The sequence below is a fragment of the Balaenoptera ricei genome, chromosome 19 (genome assembly GCF_028023285.1).
Source record: "Balaenoptera ricei isolate mBalRic1 chromosome 19, mBalRic1.hap2, whole genome shotgun sequence".
Lineage (NCBI taxonomy): Eukaryota > Metazoa > Chordata > Mammalia > Artiodactyla > Balaenopteridae > Balaenoptera > Balaenoptera ricei.
The window spans coordinates 12,556,279-12,575,863 of NC_082657.1; the positions used below are offsets into that span (position 1 = coordinate 12,556,279).

Sequence of the window (19,585 nt, forward strand, 5' to 3'; positions counted from 1 at the left end):
AGGAAATATAGCTATTATTTTGAAATAACTTTAAATGAAGTATAATCTATACAAATATTGAATCACTATTGTACATCCAAAGCTAATATAATATTGTAAACCAATATACTTTGATTAAAAGAAAAAGAGAGAGAGAGAGAAAGCAGGAAAGAAAGAAATATGATTGGACTAAGCCATGGATAGAGATGACTTTTCAATTTAGAAAGGAGTCACTAATGATTAACAACGCAGGAATATTCACAGATTTTATGGCAGGGAGCTGACATATCTTCAGATTATCTAGCTTGTCTGTAGTTGGAGGTGATCATAACAGAACGCCAGATAATTTTGAGAGCCATGGGGATATCTGTGACACTGTAACTGGACCCGTTCAGTATCTTAATCATGTACTGTGACAAATGTAGCTGTGGGAAGGGGAGATATTTGGAGTTCTCTGTGATTAGTAGATGTGGTGAAATGTTGTGGGAACATGATAACTTAGTTCCTGTGTATATGTTGAAACATGGGTGAAACAGATCTGTAAAACTGAGGAGAGAAGGGGGTGCATGTTTGGTAGATGGAGATTCTCCTGTGTCAGGAGAAACTGGGCATGGGGACTGACTATGTGAACATACTGAAAGGAGAAGAGCTGTAGTAAGAGAAAGGGGGTCTCTGATCACTGATGTGTGAGGGGACAGCCAGGTAATACATAGATTCAATATTTCCCCCTCAGGAGGAGGATGTTTAGAACTTTGAGATTCAGAGAATACACATCTAAGTTTAAATTTTAGCTGTGTCATTTTATAGCCATGTTGTTTTTTCATTTTAATAAAGATTTCTGAACCTAAAAAACAAAAACGTTTCTTGTAAAATTGGTTTCATGGTGCTGAACTCTTTTAACTTTTGCTTGTCTGTAAAACTTCTGATCTCTCCATCAAATCTGAATGAAAGCCTTTCTGGGTAGAGTAGTCTCAGTTGTAGGTTTTTCCCTTTCATCACTTTAAATATATCATGCCTCTCCCTTCTGGCCTGCAGAGGTTCTGCCGAAAAGTCAGCTCATAGCCTTATGAGTGTTCCTTTTTATGTAATTTGTTGCTTTTCCTTTGCTGGTTTTAATATTCTCTCTTTATCTTTAAATTTTGCCATGTTAATTAGAATGTGTCTTGGTGTGGTCTTGTTTGGTCTTGATCCTGTTTAGGACTCTCCATGCTTCCTGTACCTGGATGTCGTTTCCTTACCCAGGTTAGGGAAGTTTTCAGTTATTCTGTTTTCAGATATGTTCTCTGCTCCTTTCTCTCTTCCTTCTCCTTCTCGGGCCCCTGTATTGCAAATATTAGTATGCTTGATGTTGTCCCAGAGATCTCTTAAACTGTCTTCAATTTTTTAAATTCTGTTTTCTTTTTTCTGATCAGCTTCAGTGATTTCCACTACTCTGTCTTCCAGCTTGCTGATCTGTTCCTCTGTATCATCTAATCGACTGGTGATTCCTTTGAGTATATTTTAAATTTCAGTTATTGTACTATTCAGCCCTGTTTGGTTCTTCTCTATTAACTCTTTATTAAAAATTTCTAACTTCTCACTCTGTCCATTCAGTCTTCTCCTGAGTTCTTTGACCATCTTCATGACCATCTTTGACCATGAACTCTTTATTGGGCAGATTGCTTATCTCCACTTCACTTAGTTCTTCTCCTGGGGCTTTATCTTGTTCCTTCGTTTGGAACATATTCCTGTCACCTCATTTTGCCTAATACACTGTTTTTATTTCAATGTACTTGGTAGGTAGGTTATGTTTCCCGACCTTGGAGAAGTGGTCTTTTGTGGGAGACGTCCTATGCAACCCAGTAGTATACTCCCCTCTGGTCACCAGTACTGTTAGATCTAGGGGTGCCCTTATGTGTGCTGCATGAGCCCTCTGGTAGTAGTGGGCTGTGGTCTGGTAGATGTGGCTAGCCCCAGTCTGGTTGGTTGCCAGGCCCTGCCTTGTGTGGAGGTGGCCAGCCACTAGTGATTGGGGCTGAGACACAGATGGTGGCTGGTTGTGGAGCTCCACGGGGTCCTGGTGCTAGTGCTGGCTCACTGGTGGGCAGGGCTAGGGCTCAGGGGGTCCTGGGGCTGATGCCAGCCTGCTGGTGGGTGTGCTGGGTTCTGACAGGGCAGGCTGCAGGGTTGCTGTGGTCCTAGGGCTCCTGTCCTCCAGTTGGTAGGTGGAGCCAGGCCCAGGGGGTCCTGGGGCTAGTGTCAGCCGCTGATGGGCAGAGCCGGGTCTTGGGGTCACTGCCTGCAAGGCTCTGGGTGCCTCAGAGTTAGTGTCAGTCGGCTGGTGGTTGGGGCTGGGTCCGAATGGCTGGCTGTGGGGCCTCAGGGGTCCTGGCGCTAGTGCTGGTGCACTGATGAGTGGGGCTGGGTCCTTGGGTGGCTGGGGGCTCTGGGGGTCCTACAGCAGCTGGCCTGCTGATGGGTGGGGCTGTGTCCTCACCCAGTTAGTTGCTTGGCCTGAGAAGTCCCAGTAATGGTGTGTAAAGTCTGGTGGGTGGGGGGCAGTGTTGGATCCTGAGGCTAATAAGCTAAAGAGAGGATTTAAAAATCATATTTGCCAACACCAAGGTCCTCACGGTAGAACGAGCCCCTCAGAATGGCTGCCCCAGTGTCTATGTCTCCAAGGTAAGCTCCAGTTGCCTCCTGCCTCTCCAGAAGACTTGCCAAGATCAGCAAGTGGGTCTGACCTAGACTCCTTTCATAGTACTGCTTCTGCCCCGGGCCTCAGAGCATGAGGTTTTGTGTGCCCTTTAAGAGTGGAGTCTCTGGGGACTTCCCTGGTGGTGCAGTGGTTAAGAATCCACCTGCCAATGCAGGGGACACGGGTTCGAGCCCTGGTCTGGGAAGATCCCACATGCCGCAGAGCAACTAAGCCTGCGAGCCACAACTACTGAGCCTGCATGCCACAAATACTGAAGCCCACATGCCTAGAGCCCACTCTCCGCAACAAGAGAAGCCACCGCAATGAGAAGCCCGTGCACCGCAATGAAGAGTAGCCCCCACTCGCCGCAACTAGAGAAAGTCCGTGCGCAGCAACGAAGACCCAATGCAGCCAAAAAATAATTAATTAATTGATTGATTAATTTTAAAAAGAAGAGTGGAGTCCCTGTTCCTATAGCCCTCTGGCTCTCCAGAAAGTAAACCTCACTGGCCTTCAAAGCCAAAAGTTCTGGGAGCTCATCTTCCTAGTGCAAGATCCCCAGGCTGGGAAGCCGAGTGTGGGGCTTGGATCCCTCACTCCTTGGGGAGAACCTCTGCAACTGTAATTATCATCTTATTTGTGTGTCACCCATCCAGGGGTGTGGGTCCTGACTATACCAAGTCTCTGCCCTTCCTGTCTATCTCATTGTGGTTCCTTTTTTATACCTTTAGTTGTAGAAGATCTTTTCTACTAGTCTTCAGGTCTTTCTCATCAATAGTTGCTTTGTAAATAGTTGTAAGTGTGGTGTGTCCATGGGAGGAGGTGAGCTCAGGGTCTTCCTACTCTACAATCTTGGCCACTCCCTCTCTTCATTTCTTTATGTAGATCCAAGTTTTGACCTTAAACATATTCTTTCTGCCTAATGAATTTCCTTTAATATTTCTTTTTTTTAAAATCTTTATTGGAGCATAGTTGATTTACAATGTTGTGTTAGTTTCAGGTGTACAGCAAAGTGAATCAGTTATACATATACATATATCCACTCTTTCTTAGATTCTTTTCCCATATAGCCCATTACGGAGTATTGAGTAGAGTTCCCTGTGCTATACAGTAGGTCCTTATTAGTTTCCTATTTTATACATAGTAGTGTGTATGTGTCAATCCCACTTTTAATATTTCTTATAGGTCAAGTACACTGGCAACGAATCACCTCCCCTTTTCTTTTGTCTAAGAGAGTCTTTATTTGTTCATCACTTAAATTTTTAGTACAATACACACAACATAAAATTTGCCATTTTAACCATTTTAAACTGTAAAGTTTAGTGGCATTAAGTACATTCACTTTGTTGTGCAACCATCACCACTCTCTATCTCCAGAACTTTTTCATCATTCCAAACTAAAACTCTGTACCCATTAAATAACAACTCTTCATTTCTCATTCATTTTTAATAACTTTTTTGCTTTATATAAAATTCTTGGTTGACAGCTTTTTTCTTTTAACACTTTAAAGATGTCACTCCATTGTTTTCTTGCTAGCATGGTTTCTGATGAGAAGTACACTATGATACTTATTTTTGTTTTTCATGGGTAAATGTGTATTTTCCTTTGGCTGCCTTCAAATTTTTCTCTTTGCCTTTGGTTTCCTGATGTTTGATCATAATAAGCTGACATGTGGGTGTTTTGGTATTTATCCTGTTGGTGTCCTTTGAGCTTCTTGGATCTGTGGTATGGTTTCCATCACTACTTATGGAAAAAAATTACAGCCATTATTTCTTCTGATATTTCCAATGTCCCATTATCTCTTTCTTCTTCTTCTGGTATTCCAGTCATGCACATGTTACACCATTTGATAGAGGCATAACTCTATCTTAGTGTAACCACTAAGTTCTTCCATCCCTATGGAAGAAGGGAGAGGATAAAGAAGGAGGGAGGAGAGAGGAAAAAGAAAAGTGGGGGGGGGGAGATGAGAGAGAGAATGAGGGAAGAAAGAAGGGCAATATGAAAGGGAGAGTCTTTGAAAGAGAGAAGTGAGGGAGAGAGAGAGAGGGAATATAGAGAGAAGGAGATGAGGAGAAAAGAGAGGGAGGATGGAGGGAAGAGGAAAAGTTGAGGGGAGAGAGTTAGGAAAGAAGAAAGAAAGAAGAGGAGGAAAATAAAAAAGGATAATTCTCAAAAAAGATGCTGTACATATGTCAAGATTAATTCATTAATGAGGGAACTAGGTGTAAAGACAACTAGTCCAAAAGACTAATGAAACACTAGGATTTTTATAGCCAAAAACGGGAAAAGAAATGCTGAGTTAACTACAAAACTGGCTAATGTCTAATTTTATTGCATTTTTTTAATTTGGGGGAAGGTCACCTTCTCTAACAAATAGAAAAATATAGTCATCATACGTTAACAGTTTTACAGAATTGTAAAATGCTTAGACGTTGATCAATTGTGCAAAAGAAGTGATATCCTATTTTGAAATGAGATTATCTTTAAATGGACCTGTTAGAAAATATGCTTAGCTTGACATGAAAAAGTCCCATAATTACTTTTTAAAAATTTCTATGTTTTGGATAATTTTTCATAGCAGAAAGGAAGAAATTCAGAAGCCCCATCCATTATCCTTTTCACTTTCCAACAGAAGAATGACCCCTATGCCAAACTCAGCCTCTAAAATTTGGTTCCTAAGATTCTGCAAGTTTTGGGGGGGGTTTGTTTTGTTTTTTGGAACTGAGAACAACAGTTATGCACTGGCTGTACCTTCCTGCTCCTACTGAAAACATCTAGGTGGAGGTGAAAGGTCATTTTGCCCCTCTCCCCACAGCTCCTCACTTTCCTAAAGCTGACCCCCCACTGCCAACTGGAGGAATCCATAGAGCACTGAAAACTTAACATTATAGATTTCTGGAATCCTCAAACATTAGAACAACAGATTTGGAGAACCACAGAATCTTAGAAAAATGCCAGCTTGGGGAGGCTGTTTAGTTCGGTCTTGGAACCATCTCACAAAACACCTCTTCTTAGACTTTGCACAAAGTCTAAATGAGTCTTCTTAGACTATGCATAAAGATCTCCCAGACCCACTTATCTTACCTCCCTGGAAAAAATTTCAATTCTAGCTCTCCTCCCTTCTACTGAAGCCAGAAAAGAAGACAACAGAGTGGGATGGTGAGAGGGGCTGTTCTGAGAATACTTTCTTTCTCCAGCCTGTCTGAATTGGAGGACAAGACTCACAACCACCATCATCACAAATAATTAAGAGTCTAATCCTGAAGGAGTGTAAGTGTGTGTGTTGGGAGGGGGTCAGAATGGAAGGGAGAGCAGAAAATGGGAGAGTCTAAGGAGGCAGGCTAGAGCTGACTCTTACCCCACAAAAGACATTCTAGCAGCATATCCAAGATCGAGAGGGTGGTGCTTTGTGAGTCGCTCAGTTTTCCCAGAATTCCTACCATTCTGGACACAGGACACCTCAGCATAAACAGCCAAGCCTTATTCCAAACCTGCAGGCTTCCTAACAGATTCAATTTCCATGCCAGAGAATTAAGACACATGAGAAGGGCTTTTGGATTGTGTTTAATAATATGTATAGGTAGAATATAATACCCAGGAATTTTGTTTCAGGTCAGTAAAGAAGATTTACAAATATTTGGTACAAAAAGAATTGAAAATCATTATTTAGATTATTACAGAGAGCAATCACTAGGTCATGTCTCTAGAGGTGATCTTCCCCTCTAGAGTTTGGGACTCAGAAGTGGTCCCTACATCTTAGACTTTGAAAATGAATATGCGCACACACACACCAGCAAAGTTCTGATAAACCAACACAGGTAACCTTTGATTGTTACTATTTAATATATCTTTAGTAAAAACAGTAGAACTTGTTGAATTAAACCCTTTCAGTAAAGTTGTTTCTTTTGCTATTCTAAATCTTCATCTTACTCTCTCTCTCTTTTTTTTTTTAAACCGGTTAACTAGGGTCTAGCAAGGAGAGAGGAGCCATCTCTGTTCTCTATCAAGACTTTCTAGGGCTTCCCTGGTGGCACAGTGGTTGAGAATCCGCCTGCCTATGCAGGGGACACGGGCTCGAGCCCTGGTCTGGGAAGATCCCACATGCCGCGGAGCAACTGGGCCCATGAGCCACAACTACTGAGCCTGCGCATCTGGAGCTTGTGCTCCGCAACAAGAGAGGCCGCAACAATGAGAGGCCCGTGCACCACGATGAAGAGTGGCCCTCACTCGCCGCAACTAGAGAAAGCCCTCACACAGAAACGAAGACCCAACACAACCAAAAATAAAAATAAATAAATAAATAAATAAATAAATAAATAAATAAATAAGAAACATCCCTCCTTGTGTTTAAAAAAAAAAAAAAAAAGACTTTCTAAAACAGTATGGTTACCCTATTTGACAGACAGGGAAACTGAGTCCAAGAGGGTTAGGTGACTCACCCAATGAAGAAAAGATGGAACTTAAATTTGAACTCAGATTGTACAACCCTTAATGAAATAGCCTAAAAATGATGTTCAACTGTTTCCCACGTCCTACCAAGACAAGTTGAACTGGAAACTGAGCTGAGGGAGAACTGAGGAACTGGAAATATGAAGAAAGGGGAATGGCCCCAGTGGATTTCCCCAGATGAATTCAATCTATCTTTATTCAGTCGGGAGATTATAGGTTATATAATCACCGCCGCCCCACCCCCACCCCCCAGATAAAGCAATCTCTTCCTTGATGGCATCCATACCCGGAAAACTTGAATCCCAGGGTGTTCAGATTTCTGCACAGCTGATTTCCCAGAATGTATTTAGGCGGGATCTGGTACCCTGGACACAACCGCTCGACCTGGCACCATGGAGCTGAGAGGGGCCTTCACCATCTTTCTGGCACTCTGCTTGTCTTGTCTGCTCATCCTCATCGCCTGGAAACGGACCAGCAAAGGGGGGAAGCTGCCCCCTGGTCCCACACCGATACCTTTCCTGGGGAACCTGTTGCAAGTTCGTACTGATGCCACTTTTCAGTCTTTCATGAAGGTGAGTCTGTCTACTCCTCTCATAGAGCTGGAAGCAATTAATTCTATAGACAGATAATGTAGAAATTTCTGACTTCGAAAGAGAAAAACAAATATCGTATATTAACGCCTGTATGTGGAACCTAGAAAAAGGGTACAGATGAGCCGGTTTGCAGGGCAGAAGTTGAGACACAGATGTAGAGAACAGACATATGGACACCAAGGGGGGAAAACTGCGGTGGGGTGGAGATGGTGGTGTGCTGAATTGGGAGATTGGGATTGACATGTATACACTGATGTGTATAAAATTGATGACTAATAAGAACCTGCAGTATAAAAAAACAAACAAACAGAACAACTAATACTAAAAAAAAAAAAAAAAAAAAAAAATACCATGTGCTAACACATATATATGGAATCCATTAAAAAAAAAAGGTTCTGATGAACCTAGGGGCAGGACAAGAATAAAGACGCAGACGCAGAGAATGGACTTGAGGACACAGGGAGGGGGAAGGGTAAAAAAAAAAAAAAAAGAAATTTCTGACTTCTAAAACACAGACTCTTGGAAACACAACCTTAAATGTCTGGAATTTCAGAATCTGAAACTCTTGGAAACACAGACTCCTAGCATGTTAAACCTTAAGCCTCTCACAACCTCAGGACTTTGGAATAACCTTACCTTCTATCCTTAAACACAAGAACTCTTGCACTCTGTTGGTCTTTGAACTTTGAGACTCAGTGTCATGAAATCTTAGGATTCTAGAAATTTAGCACTTCAGAGGCAGAAGCATGGATCTTGGAGTTCCATCTCATCCAGGTCCATCATTTTATAGATGCAGAAACCAAGCCTTGTGGCAGTGTTGGAGGATCTTTCCCAGGATGATAGAAGCCAAGGCTTCTGAGCCTTTTCCTCAGTAGTCTTTCCAAGCCCAGAGCTCACCTTTATCTGTTAGTCCCACATTTCTATCTCCTTGAAATCTCCATCTCCTAAAATTCTTGTTGGTTGTTACTTGGTACTCCAATCAGCCCCCTCCTCTTATGTCTTCCTTCACTCTCAGCTCAGGGAGAAATATGGCCCAGTCTTCACTGTGTACATGGGTCCCCGGCCGGTAGTTGTTTTATGTGGACATGAAGCAGTGAAGGAAGCCCTGGTAGACCGAGCAGATGAGTTCAGCGGCCGTGGAGAATTGGCTTCAATAGAGCGAAACTTCCAAGGTCATGGTAGGTAACAACAACAACAACAAAAATAAAAACAAAATGTAATCACAAAGTGTAATGTACTTCTATGTCCCAGGTTCTCTGATAAGTACTCTAAATGAATTATTGCAGTGACTCCTCTGAGGGAGCTATTAATGTCTTACTAATTTTGCAAATGAGGAAGTCGAGGGTGAGAGAGGTTAGATAATAACAGTCAGTGGTAGAACCATTTTATTTTGAACCCAAACCATCTGACTCTAGGATATCTTCTGTGTTACTTGTGTTCTTATTTTTAATGGATTAGTGACACTCTTTGTGTACTCACTCAAGCCCTCATAGCCAACCTTACTTCTTATTTTCCTATACGTACATACACACCCAACCCATAAGTCTCTGCATCCTCCCTTTAGATAGATACCTTTCTAATGTTACCTATACATCCATCTCTAATTGCCCACATCCTTCAATTCCAAGCAGCCTCACAACATTCTTTTGATACTTCCATCCGTCCATCTATCCTTATACTTTTCCTTCCACCCTTCCATTTTGCCATTGATCCATACATCCACCAAAACAATCCATCCATCCATTAGACTTTCTATACAAATATCTTTCCATCCAATTGATCTATACATTTATCAATTAACTTTCCATTTACCTATCTATCCATCATTCCATCCATCCGTTCATTTATCCTTCCATCATTCATCCACCTATTAATCTTTCAAATCATCCTTCCAGCCATTTATCCATACATCTGAAACCACCCATCCATTAACCCTTCACCCATCCACTAAGTCTTTCATCCATCCATTCATCAGTCATTGCAGTCATAAACTCTTCCTCCCATTCATTAATCTATCAAAATCATTTCATTAAATTTCCAAATACTAATTCACCAATCCATGCATGTCTGGAAACTTCTAAATACTGCTTACTGCGTGGTAACTCCTTTTGTGTAGGTATATTGATGTACAGGTGTGATCTTCTGTGTACACTTATGTGTTTATGTCTAGAGAATCCAAGTAGGACATAGAAAATAGAAGTAGTCTCCGCATTCTGGTGTACTCTATATGGCATTCTATCTATATCTCCCTCCATATTCTTATGCATCCATCCATCCTATGCATCTATCCAGTTCCAGGTCTCTATCTTGTAAGAAACTCTCCTTGATCTCCCGCAATCACTACTAGCCTGATTTCCTTCACCTCAGTCCTGGACTGTTTTTGAGGTCCAGTAGGGAGGGAACTTTAGTCTCCCCATTAAGCCTGGGAGGTTGGAAGAGGCATCCCCGAGAGCAGAGTTTACAGCTGTCATATTCTGGCACCCTCCCAGTCCAGCACAGAGTTGGGCACAAAAAAGAGTGGAAGCAGGAGCCTGACACTTAGATTCTGGCAGGTGTAGCTCTAGCTAATGGAGAACGATGGAGGATTCTCCGACGCTTCTCCCTGACCATTCTTCGGGACTTCGGGATGGGGAAGAGGAGTATTGAGGAGCGGATCCAGGAGGAGGCTGGCTTCCTACTAGAGGAATTACGCAAGACCAAGGGTATGGGGGCCACAAGGGGGAGGGCTACAAGGGGGCTGGGTGGTTGTAGAGAGCTCAGTCATGGCAAGATGGGCCTTGGTGGGAGAAAGCTTTGGAATGAGAGAGGATGAAAAAGATGGAGGATTTACTGAGATTTCCAGCCAGAGTCCATGTTAAAAGTTCACATGGGGCTTCCCTGATGGCGCTGTGGTTGAGAATCTGCCTGCCAATGCAGGGGACACGGGTTCGAGCCCTGGTCTGGGAAGATCCCACATGCCGCGGAGCAACTAGGCCCGTGAGCCACAACTACTGAGCCTGCGCGTCTGGAGCCTGTGCTCCGCAACAAGAGAGGCTGCGACAGTGAGAGGCCCGCGCACCGCGATGAAGAGTGGCCCCCACTTGCCGCAACTAGAGAAAGCCCTTGCACAGAAACGAAGACCCAACACAGCCAAAAATAAATAAATAAATAAACAAAAATAAAGGAATTCCTTAAAAAAAAAAAAAAAAAGTTCACATGAAAGACCCTTAGGGATCACTTGTCCAGAGACTTGAATCAGTGGATCTCCAGGAGTTTTTGAGCTCCTGGTATCAAATGCAGACTTTGGCGATATGTGAGTTTGTGCCTTTTCCTAGTGACAGGATTAAATTTTATTACATCTCTCTGTCTATCTATCTATCTAGGTATATATTCACACATATACGTACAAAAATACATAATTTTGGTAAAAACCATGTAATGTAAAATTTTGCCAGCCTAACTATTTCTAAGTGTACAGTTCAGTAGTGTTACATATATTCACATTGTCGTGAAACAAATTTTTAGAACTCCATGGATGCTAAATGGTCTGCATAAAGACTTTGAAAGTTCACGTACCCCTAGAAATTATTTGCAAAACTGCATTTTTGTGAATATATGCATTGTTTTAGAGAAATTGTCCCCAAATCCACTGACCTGACCGGCATCCTATTTTATAGATGGTGCAGCTGAGACCAAGGGAAGGATTTTCCTAATAGCTCAGATGGAATCATTGGTAGAGATAGAGAGATCAAGCCATTCTTTTTTTTTTTTTTTAATGTGTCCTGTACCACCACTTCTTTCCCAAATGTGTGACTCTCCAGCACGAACAATTAAATACTAATAACAAAAAATAATGATTAAGCTCCACCAGCATTTTTTTTCAAGTTTTTAAAAATAAATTTATTTATTTATTTTATTTATTTTTGGCTGCATTGGGTCTTCGTTGCTGCGCGCGGGCTTTCTCTAAGTTGCGGCGAGCTGAGGCTTCTCACTTCAGTGGCTTCTCTTGTTGCGGAGCACGGGCTCTTAGGCGCGCGGGCTTCAGTAGTTGTGGCTCACGGCTTAGTTGCTCCACGGCATGTGGGATCTTCCTAGACCAGGGCTCGAACCCGTGCCCCCTGCATTGGCAGATGGATTCTTAACCACTGTGCCACCAGGGAAGTCCCTCCACCAGCACTTCTTGTGTTTACTACATGTCAGGCACTGTGCTAAGTATTTCACATGAATAATTATATTGAATACTCATGAACCAATGAAGTGGCTACTAAAGAAACTTGCAGATTGGGAAATCTAGACTCAAAACACAAAAATGAAGTAACTAACAAATGCTGTTAAGCAGTTGAGTCAGGACTCATATCTGCAACTGAATGATTTCACATCCCATGTTCCTACTCATGGCCTCCAACTTCCAACACCCAGGGGCCCCCATCGAACCTACTTTCTTCCTGAGCCGCACTGTCTCCAATGTCATCAGTTCCGTCGTCTTTGGAAGCCGCTTTGACTATGAGGACAAGCAGTTCCTGAAGTTGCTGCAGATGATCAACGAGAGTTTCATCGAGATGAGCACACCCTGGGCCCAGGTGCCCACCAGCCGCCTCTCTGTCCACCCCCCAACCTCAGTTAACTAAACCCCTGCCTCTACCTCACTCATCTTCCCCACAATCCTGGGAGGCAAATATCAAAATGTCCTGGGTCTCCAAGAAGCAAAGAGCCTCATGCAAGCAATTCTCAGACCCAATGCTGGATGTTGAGCCCAACTATTTGACTCCAGACTCAGCCCATGCTGGCCTCTGGTGCCCATTGTTGACAAATCCCCTTTGCTTATTCCCCACAGTTATATGACATGTATTCTGGAATCATGCAATATTTGCCAGGAAGACACAATCGCATCTACTACTTGATAGAGGAGCTCAAGGACTTCATTGCCTCCAGGGTCAAGATCAATGAAGCATCCCTTGACCCCCAAAACCCTCGAGACTTCATTGACTGCTTCCTCATCAAGATGCACCAGGTACCTCTTCCTCTTCCCCCAATCCTTTCCTCTCATCTCCCCAATCCTTACCGCCTACAACTTTAAACTCATCTGTAAACATATTGACGACAAAAGAGCAAGTATTGTTTCACATGGTTTACTTTTATTTATAGATGAGATATAGAAACTGTAAAGGCATAAACTCTTACACTCTTAAACTTTGAATCTAAAAATTCTAAGAACATGGAAACTTAAAATCTTACGCCTTTCTAATCCTATATGCCAGAGACTTACAAATATAGAAAAGTAGAATGAGTCTTTAGAGTCTTAGAATTGGTGGAGCTTAAACATTTAAAGTCTAAACTTTTGAGTTTAAAGTTAAAAGTTTAAAGTCTTGGATTTGTAGCAATTTAGAAGCTTAATACCTCTACATCATGGATACTTAGAATTTTAGAAATTTATATTTTTTTATTGTAGAACCTCTGTACTAGGCAGTTTTAAATTATGCTACCCTAATGTCCTAGAACTTTCAAAGGCAATATCCTGTCAACTTTCTGACAAAGCAATCTCTACTTTTTTCTCCTTCATTCTCCCCACTGTTCACTACACTTCAACTATACCGGCAACTATGCTGGCCTTCTCTTTGTTTTTTCTCACCCGACACACTTTGTGGTTCCACGCCAGGCACACTTCTGCCTCAGGACCTTTGCTCTGGCTGTTTCCTCTCCCAGATACTCACCTGGTTCACCCATCTTTTGTGTTTTCACAAAGCCCTACCTTATACACAGGGAGAAAATAAGATAGAGGCAGAGAAGGGTGATTCTATTTATTATCCCTGTCATTTTCAGGATAAAAACAATCCCCACACGGAATTCAACCTAAAGAATTTGGTCCTCACCACTCTCAACCTCTTTTTTGCTGGCACTGAGACTGTGAGCTCTACCCTACGCTATGGGTTGCTGCTAATGATGAAGCATCCTGAAGTAGAAGGTGAGCGTCCACCTGAGCTGCTTACCTGGTAACTCTCATTTCCAACAGGAAAGAAGACATCATCTTGAAACCTTAGAACCCTACAGCTTTAGACTCTTCACACTTTAGAAACTTAGGATGTGTAATCTCAGAATCTCTGGCTTGGAAGGCCGTTTAATTTAATCTCCTGCTTGGTGCTTGTAATAGTTTATGCAGTAAATTATGAGAAACTTAGTAGCTTAAAACAACAAAAATCTATTATCTTACAGTTCTGGAGTTCAGAAGTTCAAATAGGCTTTCACTGGATCGAACCAAGGTAGATCTGATTCCTTGCTTTTTCCAATTTCTAAAGCTGTATTCCTTTCATTCCTGGGCTCACGATTTTTCCCTCGACTCCAAAGCCGGCAGCATAGTGCCTTCAAATCTCTCTTTGCTTCCAATGTCACATCTTCTCTGACTCTGATCCTTCTGCCTCCTTCTTATATAGACATTTGTGATTACATGTAGGGCCAACCTGGATTACTCAGGATAATCTCCCCATCTCAAAATCCTTAATTATATCTGCAAAGTGCCCTTGGTCATGTAAGGTAACATTCACAGGTTCCAGGGGTTAAGAGGTAATACCTTTTTTTTTTTTTGGCCACACCACGTGGTATGCGGGCTCTACCCCAACCAGGAATCGAACCCGTGCCCCCTGCATTGGGAGTGCGGAGTCTTACCCACTGGACCACCAGGGAAGTCCTGGAGGTAATACTTTGATGGCCATTATTTAGCCAACTATAGAGCCAGAATCAAATAGAATCCATCACCAGTAAATTGCAATCTAGTCTGGTTGGGTAACTCCAGTAATGAGAAATTCATTACTCACCAAGGAAAATCCCCAGTTTTGGTCCCTTTCCCTTCTTTTTTTTGTTTTTTAAATTTATTTATTTATTTATTTTTGGTCGTATTGGGTCTTCCGTGCTGCACATGGGCTTTCTCTAGCTGCGGCAAGCGGGAGTTTCCCTTCGTTGTGGTGCGCGGGCTTCTCACTGTGGTGGCTTCTCTTGTTGCAGAGCACAGCCTCTAGGCGCGTGAGCTTCAGTAGTTGTGGCACGTGGGCTCAGTAGTTGTGGCTTTCAGACTCTAGAGTGCAGGCTCAGTAGTCGTGGCGCACGGGCTTAGTTGCTACACGGCATGTGGGATCTTCCCAGACCAGGGCTCGAACCCATGTCCCCTGCACTGGCAGACGGATTCTTAACCACTGTGCCACCAGGGAAGTCCCCCCTCTCCCTTCTAATGCAGTTCAAAACAAACAAATTTCTCTTGTTACAGATAATGGGAGAGACTAACTTGTTTCCACTCAAACTCATCTAGTCCCTCCTTCATTGTCCAAGTTGTCTTTTACAATCTAAATCATCAAATATTTAATGGACATCGTCTATGTGCTAGGCACTACCCTAATTACTTGCATACTGGATTTTATGTAAAATTTACAACTCTATGAGCTTGTTAGACCGTCACGTCCGTTTTGAAGATGAAGAAACAGAGGCTCAGAAGGTAAAGTCATTCGCCCCAAGGTCACTTATCCAGGAAGTGCAGAGAGGAGTAACTGCACCAATAGTGTTCTTAATCACTGTCACATCATTGTTGTCATTTGCTTCCATCCTGTCCTCGTTACCTATTTCCCAGCCTGTCAAAAATCTGTGCATGGCAGCTCAGCTGGGAGCAGGACACTGCCCTGAGCATGAGCCTTCCATGGTTCCTCAGTGTTTTCAAGATAACGATCAAATGTCCCAGCTGACATGCAAGGCTCCACTCTTGCCTCCTGGTCTGATGAGTGTTTATCAGCCCCACCAATTCTTATTCTTGTCAGGTGTTAAGAATAAAGAGACAGTCCAAATACACATGGCCTGCTCCCTCAGGGTCCACAGGTGCTGAAGATACAAACCCACAACCCAACCCTGGTCTCTAGAAACACCTCCTGCATCATTGTCTGTTATGTTTTCTGGTCTCTTCCAGCCAAGATCCACGAAGAGATTGACCAGGTGATTGGACCACACCGGATCCCAAGTGTCGATGACCGGGCCAAGATGCCCTACACAGATGCCGTGATCCATGAGATACAGAGACTGACAGATATCGTGCCCATGGGTGTCCCCCATAATGTCATCCGGGACACTCATTTCCGAGGCTACCTTCTGCCCAAGGTGGAGTTGTACCTTCATTGTCACTCCTCCCTCCACTGTGCCCTTCTCTCCTCTGCATTCCCTACCATACTCCATACTTCATACTCCAACACTGACTTCTCCTAACTGCCCCCATATTCATCCCAGGGCACCAACGTGTTTCCTCTGCTTGGCTCAGTCCTCAAAGACCCCAGTTACTTCCGCTACCCAGATGCCTTCTATCCCCAACACTTCCTGGATGAGCAGGGCCGCTTCAAGAAGAATGAAGCCTTTGTGCCTTTTTCTTCTGGTAGGTGTCTATGGTCTGAGTCCCTACCACCACCACCCCTGCAGAAACATGCTAGATATATCCCGCAACCATTGGTCTGTATTTGACATTCGGGTTTGAATGGGAAGTTGAATGCTATTTCATAGAATCATACAATCCTAGAATCCTAGAATTCCAGGATGATGGAATATTAGAACCATTGACTCTGATAATTAGAAAAGTAATAGCACTAAACAGGGGTCAGCATATTTTTTCGAAGGACCAAATAGAAAATATTTTAGGTTTTGCTGGCCATATGGTCTCTGTGTGGACTGTGCAATCTGCACTACTCAGCTCCACATTGTACTACAAAAGCAACCATAGACATTCATAAATAATGAGCATGTCTGGGGAATTCCCTGGTGGTCCAGTGGTTAGGACTCCGAGCTTCCACTGCGTGGGGCCTGGGTTCGATCCCTTCTCGGGGAACTAAGATTCCACAAGCCACACAGCACCGCCAAAAAAAAAAAGAAAAAGAGCATGTCTGTGATGGATGCCAAAGAAAACTATAGACATATAGACAATAAAATTTGAATTTTGTTTAATTTTCACATCACAAAATATTATTTTTCTCTGATTTTTTTAACCACTTAAAAATGTTAGAAGATTCTTAGTTTGCAGACAGTACATAACAGGCAGCAAGGAAGATCTGCCCAATGAACAGTAGCTTGGTAACTCATAATATCTTAGAACAATTGTATTTTAAGTGTAAGCCACACTGAACCTGGTGTCAGTGCAGTGTTAGGAAACAGGACCCCACTTCACCACTTACAAACACCATCAGTGGGGCCATGAATGAGTTACTTCAGCTCCCTGTCTGTAAAATGGAGAGTAATCTCTCCAAACCATTGGAAGGGTAACTGACAAACAGCAAGCACTATTTTTTTCCCCCATTTTTATTGGACTATAGTTGATTTGCAATGTTGTGTTAGTTTCTGCTGTACAGCAAAGTGAATCAGTTACATGTATACATATATCAACCCTTTTTTTTAGAGCAAGTACTATTTAAGTGTGACGTTTTATCTTCCCTCACCAGTGTCTGGCACCTAGTAGGCACTTCATAAACCTTTAAGAACTGGAAATGAAAAGAATCTTCAAATTCGTGGATCCTTTAGAACCATTCATTCCATGCTAGAATCTGTTCGAATTTGAGCCATCAAAGGAGTAGCTTCCACGTGTTGAGCCCCTATAAGTGGAAGATCCTAGCAGAGCACTAACTATTGAAACCCACTGCATCTTTATAATAACCCTAAAAAGTGGGTGTTATCATGACCCCAGAGATGCTGAGGAGGCAGCTGAGGCGGAGGGGTGGTGGGACCGGAACACTCTCGCTGCTCCCATTATCCCGTGCAGCTCTGACCCTCCCTCCCGCCCTCCTCTATGCCCGCAGGAAAGCGCATCTGCCTGGGCGAGGCCATGGCCCGCATGGAAATCTTTCTCTACTTCACCTCCATCCTTCAGAACTTCTCCCTACGCTCGCTGGTGCCACCCGCTGACATCGATGTCACGCCCAAGGTCTCGGGCTTTGGCAACATCCCTCCGACCTATGAGCTCTGCGTCACGGCCCGCTGAGCGCCCCCTGTTGGATGTGGCAGGAACCGTCGGAGAACAGAGCCCTGCCCACGTGTCCACGCGCACCCAACCTCTTCATCTTCCTGAATTCTCACAACAGCCCTAAGAGAAGGCACTATTACACTGTCAAGGGACACAGGTCAGCGAGGTTCACCCAGAAATAGGGAGCTGTGTATCTTCTACAACCAGCAGAAAAGTAATGCCCTGTCCAAGACTTTGGCAAAGGCTTGCAGATTTTAAGTTCATTTGTTCACCTCCAGCTAGGTTTCTGACTGTACCAAATTCTTGTTGTAGACTCCATACCTTTATGTTGTTCCTTTGACTTTTCCCTGATAAAGACCAAAGGCAGCCAATGAAGAATAAACATAATAAATTTTTTAAATGGTATAGTGCATTAGAAAAGCAAAGTAGGGAAATGGGCTAGAGATATCCAGAATTGGAATTTTAAATTGGTGGCATGGGTGGTTTCACAAGGCAGCGAGGAGCAAGCTGTGCAGATACCTGGGAAGGGAGTGTTCCTGGCAGAACAATCAAGAGTCATAAGGCAGAAGACTATGTGTGTGTGCATGAATCCACAAGGAGACACGTAGCTGGAGTAGAGGAGGAAATGAGAGAGTAGGAGTGAATGAGATGAGGCAGAGGGTTAAAGGGCTGGATTTTGTGGGGCCTCGTGGCCTTTGGTGAGGACCTGAGCGAGAGGGAGGTCTTTGGGAAGGTTGGTGAACATAAGGTGACATGTATCGACTTGTTCTAAATGGCTCGCTCTAGCTGTTATACAATGAATAAACTGAGGGAGGGAGGGGGGACAAAATCAAGGACCAATTAGGAAGCTACTACAAGCAGTGATGTTGGCTCAGACACAGCAGAACCAGTGGAGGTGGGGAGAAGATGATGGATTTGGGATTTATTATGATGCATGAGATTGCAGGGTTTGCTAATGTATTGAACACAGGGCATGAGTGAAAGAGGGGGTTCAGGTATCACTCTAGGGATAACAGTTCATCCTTTATAACTTCTTTCTCAACATGACACCTCCCAGAGACTCCCAAGTCCCCTAACAGTCAAGGTTCCTATTTTTAATCAACATAAAATGTCTTTGGCTACTTTAAGTAGAAAAGCCTGCTAGCTACTGGAAGGTGATTGGTTAGCTCACAAAATCAATAGGAAGGGGCTTCCCTGGTGGCGCAGTGGTTAAGAATCTGCCTGCCAATGCAGGGGACACAGGTTCGAGCCCTGGTCTGGGGAGATCCCACATGCCACGGAGCAACTGGGCCCGTGAGCCACAACTGCTGAGCCTGCGCATCTGGAGCCTGTGTTCCGCAACAAGAGAGGCCACGATAGTGAGAGGCCTGCGCACCGCGATGAAGAGTGGCCCCCATTCGCCGCAACTAGAGAAAGCCCTCACACAGAAACAAAGACCCAACACAGCCAAAAATAAATAATGAATTAATTAATTAATTAAAAAAAAACCAATGACCAATTAGAAATACAAAGGAAGAAACAATTCAGTTTACAATAAAAGAATTATTAAAAAAAAAAAAAAAATCAATAGGAATTCTGGAAAGCTAGGCTAAGAATATGAGTAGGAAAAAAAAAGAGCTGTGCCAGGAGAACATCAGCCAAGGTAATGACCAGAACCATCCAGCTAGGGGCTGCTGCTGCCACCCCAATCCCCAGGCACTGAACACTACTGCCTTGGGACTCTTGACCCATTGAAGCCACTGTGGACAACTTCCTAACTGTGTCTGTGTTTTTGTGTCACTTCCTCCAGCAAGAGTCAAAGTTCCCAGCAGGATGATCCAGTTAGCCAAGCCACAGTCAGAATGTGGTGAGGAAGAATTAATGGTACCCCTTCAGCTACTGTGGTGGGAGACAAAGACTTTCCCCTGATTAAGAGTCACACAATATGGGATTTTCCA

General features: G+C 43.4%; 1 protein-coding gene across 1 annotated transcript; it reads left to right on the forward strand.

The window, feature by feature from the left end:
* Positions 1-7,498: 7,498 nt before the first annotated feature.
* On the forward strand, positions 7,499-17,666 carry LOC132353082 (cytochrome P450 2G1). Its single transcript, XM_059903968.1, has 9 exons — positions 7,499-7,678; positions 8,715-8,877; positions 10,252-10,401; positions 12,098-12,258; positions 12,513-12,689; positions 13,499-13,640; positions 15,621-15,808; positions 15,935-16,076; positions 17,485-17,666. Exons 1-9 carry the CDS (start codon positions 7,499-7,501, stop codon positions 17,664-17,666), a joined length of 1,485 nt encoding a protein of 494 aa, XP_059759951.1.
* Positions 17,667-19,585: the final 1,919 nt, after the last annotated feature.

Excerpts from the sequence above, each read along its gene's own strand:
- LOC132353082 (XM_059903968.1), top strand. The coding sequence starts at position 7,499 with ATGGAGCTGAGAGGGGCCTTCACCATCTTTCTGGCACTCTGCTTGTCT. Across the intron at positions 7,679-8,714 it reads CTTTTCAGTCTTTCATGAAG|CTCAGGGAGAAATATGGCCC; the intron begins GTGAGTCTGTCT and ends CTTCACTCTCAG. Across the intron at positions 12,690-13,498 it reads TCCTCATCAAGATGCACCAG|GATAAAAACAATCCCCACAC; the intron begins GTACCTCTTCCT and ends TGTCATTTTCAG.